General features: G+C 43.1%; 1 protein-coding gene across 1 annotated transcript; it reads left to right on the top strand.

The window, feature by feature from the left end:
* The first annotated feature begins 1,168 nt into the window (after positions 1-1,168).
* Positions 1,169-1,685, top strand: LOC114709678 (39S ribosomal protein L42, mitochondrial-like). The gene is made up of 2 exons (XM_028893648.1): positions 1,169-1,384; positions 1,476-1,685. The coding sequence occupies exons 1-2, from the start codon at positions 1,169-1,171 to the stop codon at positions 1,683-1,685; spliced, it is 426 nt and encodes a 141-aa protein (XP_028749481.1).
* Positions 1,686-2,114: the final 429 nt, after the last annotated feature.

Genomic DNA, 2,114 nt, shown 5'->3' with positions numbered 1-2,114 from the left:
ACAGGCAGGGCCCTGTTCGGCAGGGCAGGTCTGAGTTGTTTGTAGCACCGGTTTTAAGCAAGCAGGCTTTAAGCAAGCAGCTCAGTTAGTCCGGCCTGAAGCCAAGGACTAGGGGGCCGCCGCTCGGACTAGGAAGCCAGCACTCGGACTAGGACGCCAACCGCCCGGTCTGCCGCCCTTGCGGGAAAGCGGACCTGCCGCCAAGCCAAGCGGTTTTTAATGGATTCTTGTCACGTTGGGTGCCAGATGTTGATGTAACCAACCGTCTTATTAAATAAGAAACACAGAAACAATGTAAAAGAGAAAGCCGAGAGGTCAGAGTTCAGAGCTAAAATCTCACCCTTCCTCCTGTTGTCCCAGCTTCGCGAAAGAGACCTACTTCCTGTCGGTTCGTTTTTATATAGTATGTTGTTCTGCCTTCTCATTGGTTGTAAACACAAACACATGACTGCCTCGTCACTGTCTGAATGTACAGCCCCCCCTAGGTCTTAAAGGCATATGTCTCCAATGCTGGCTATATCCCTGAACACACAGAGATCTTATGGGATTAAAGGTGTGTGCCACCACCGCCACACTCTTGCTATGGCTCTAATAGCTCTGACCCCCGGACAACTTTATTTATTAACATACAATCAAAATAATATTTCAGTACAATTAGATTACCACCACACTAACAATTGTACATATGCATCCACAAAACAAAGACATGAAAGTAAGGGGAGACTGATGGGGAGGAAAAGGGGGGTCATCAGTATTAGAGGAGGGATCAAAGAAGATAAAAGGGGTAAATGTGGTTGTATCAGACTGTACACACAAATAAAACTGAAAGGGAAAAAAAAAAGGTGCTTAAGAGATGGCTCAGTTGGTAAGCTTCTTGTCACACAAGAAGGAGTACCTGAGTTTGGAAGCCCAGAACTCACATAAAAAGCTGGGCATAGAAGTACATTACTATAAACTTAGCACTAGGCTATAAGGTGAATCCTTGGCTACCCAGCCTAGCATAATCAAATCTGTGAGAGACCCTCTCTCCAAAAACAAAGGTGGGTCTTTAGGACCCAGATTTAGACAAGATGACTGGTCCATGGAATGAAATTCTGTGTGCCCAGAAACAGATTTTAGAAGCAGTTTCTCCTCACAATACCTTTTTTCAAATCCTCTGATAAGGATCATGGCAGCAGCAGTCAAATGGGGGACATCAAACAGAACAATCTGGAAACATTTATTTCCAGTTCAAAATGGAGCTTTATCTGGTGTCTGTCATTATTCTACATATTCTTCTCTTCCAGAGGACTACAACTGCAAGGTAGAGCTGGCTTTGACATCTGATGGCAGGACAATAGTGTGCTACCACCCTTCTGTGGACATCCCCTGTGAACACACCAAAATCCAGTTACAGAGCTCTCAGCTCCTTCTGCTGCTGTCTGTTTGCTGCCATGCTTCCCACCATGATGACAACAAACTAAACCTCTGAAATTCCTATCCCTCAACCAGATATTTTGCATAATAATGAAGAAACATACGAACAAGTGCTGAAAACCAAATTAGAAGAAAAAAACAAACAACTTGAGCAAGGACCCATGTTAGAACAGCTCAGCAAGGTGTTCTTCACCACAAAGCATCACTGGTACCCACACAGACAGTATCACAGGCACCATAAGAAATTGGATCAGCCCAAAGACAGGTGACAGCTTTTGATTTTCCAAGCATTGAGGAAATTTTGCTTTTGTCTTATATGCCTGCTGAGAAAATGAAAATGGTGTATTCATTAAGATGTTATGTAAGAAAATAATAAAAATACCTGTTCATTAAAAATAAAAAAGGTAGCCTGGCGGTGGTGGTGCATGCCTTTAATCCCAGCACTCGGGAGGCAGAGTCAGGTGGATCTTTGTGAGTTTGAGGCCAGCCTGGACTACCAAGTGAGTTCCAAAAAAGACGCAAAGCTACACAGAGAAACCCTGTCTAGAAAAATCAAAAAACAAAAAATGGAAAAAAAAAAAAAAGTAGAAAGCAATCCATGAAAGATACATAAGGTTACCTCTAGTTTCCATACACATGCACACATACTAACAAGAATATATGCCCACATACAAACATACATGCACACATGTGCACAT

This window comes from Peromyscus leucopus, chromosome 22 (assembly GCF_004664715.2).
Source record: "Peromyscus leucopus breed LL Stock chromosome 22, UCI_PerLeu_2.1, whole genome shotgun sequence".
NCBI classification, from domain to species: Eukaryota; Metazoa; Chordata; class Mammalia; order Rodentia; family Cricetidae; genus Peromyscus; species Peromyscus leucopus.
Note: the sequence above shows the minus strand (reverse complement) of the source record. Positions and strands in the feature narration are given on the sequence as shown.

What these genes read in the sequence shown, in the direction of transcription:
- LOC114709678 (XM_028893648.1), top strand. Translation starts at nt 1,169, where the DNA reads ATGGCAGCAGCAGTCAAATGGGGGACATCAAACAGAACAATCTGGAAA. An exon ending in TCCCCTGTGAACACACCAAA is followed by an intron (nt 1,385 to 1,475) that starts ATCCAGTTACAG and finishes ACCTCTGAAATT; the next exon opens with CCTATCCCTCAACCAGATAT.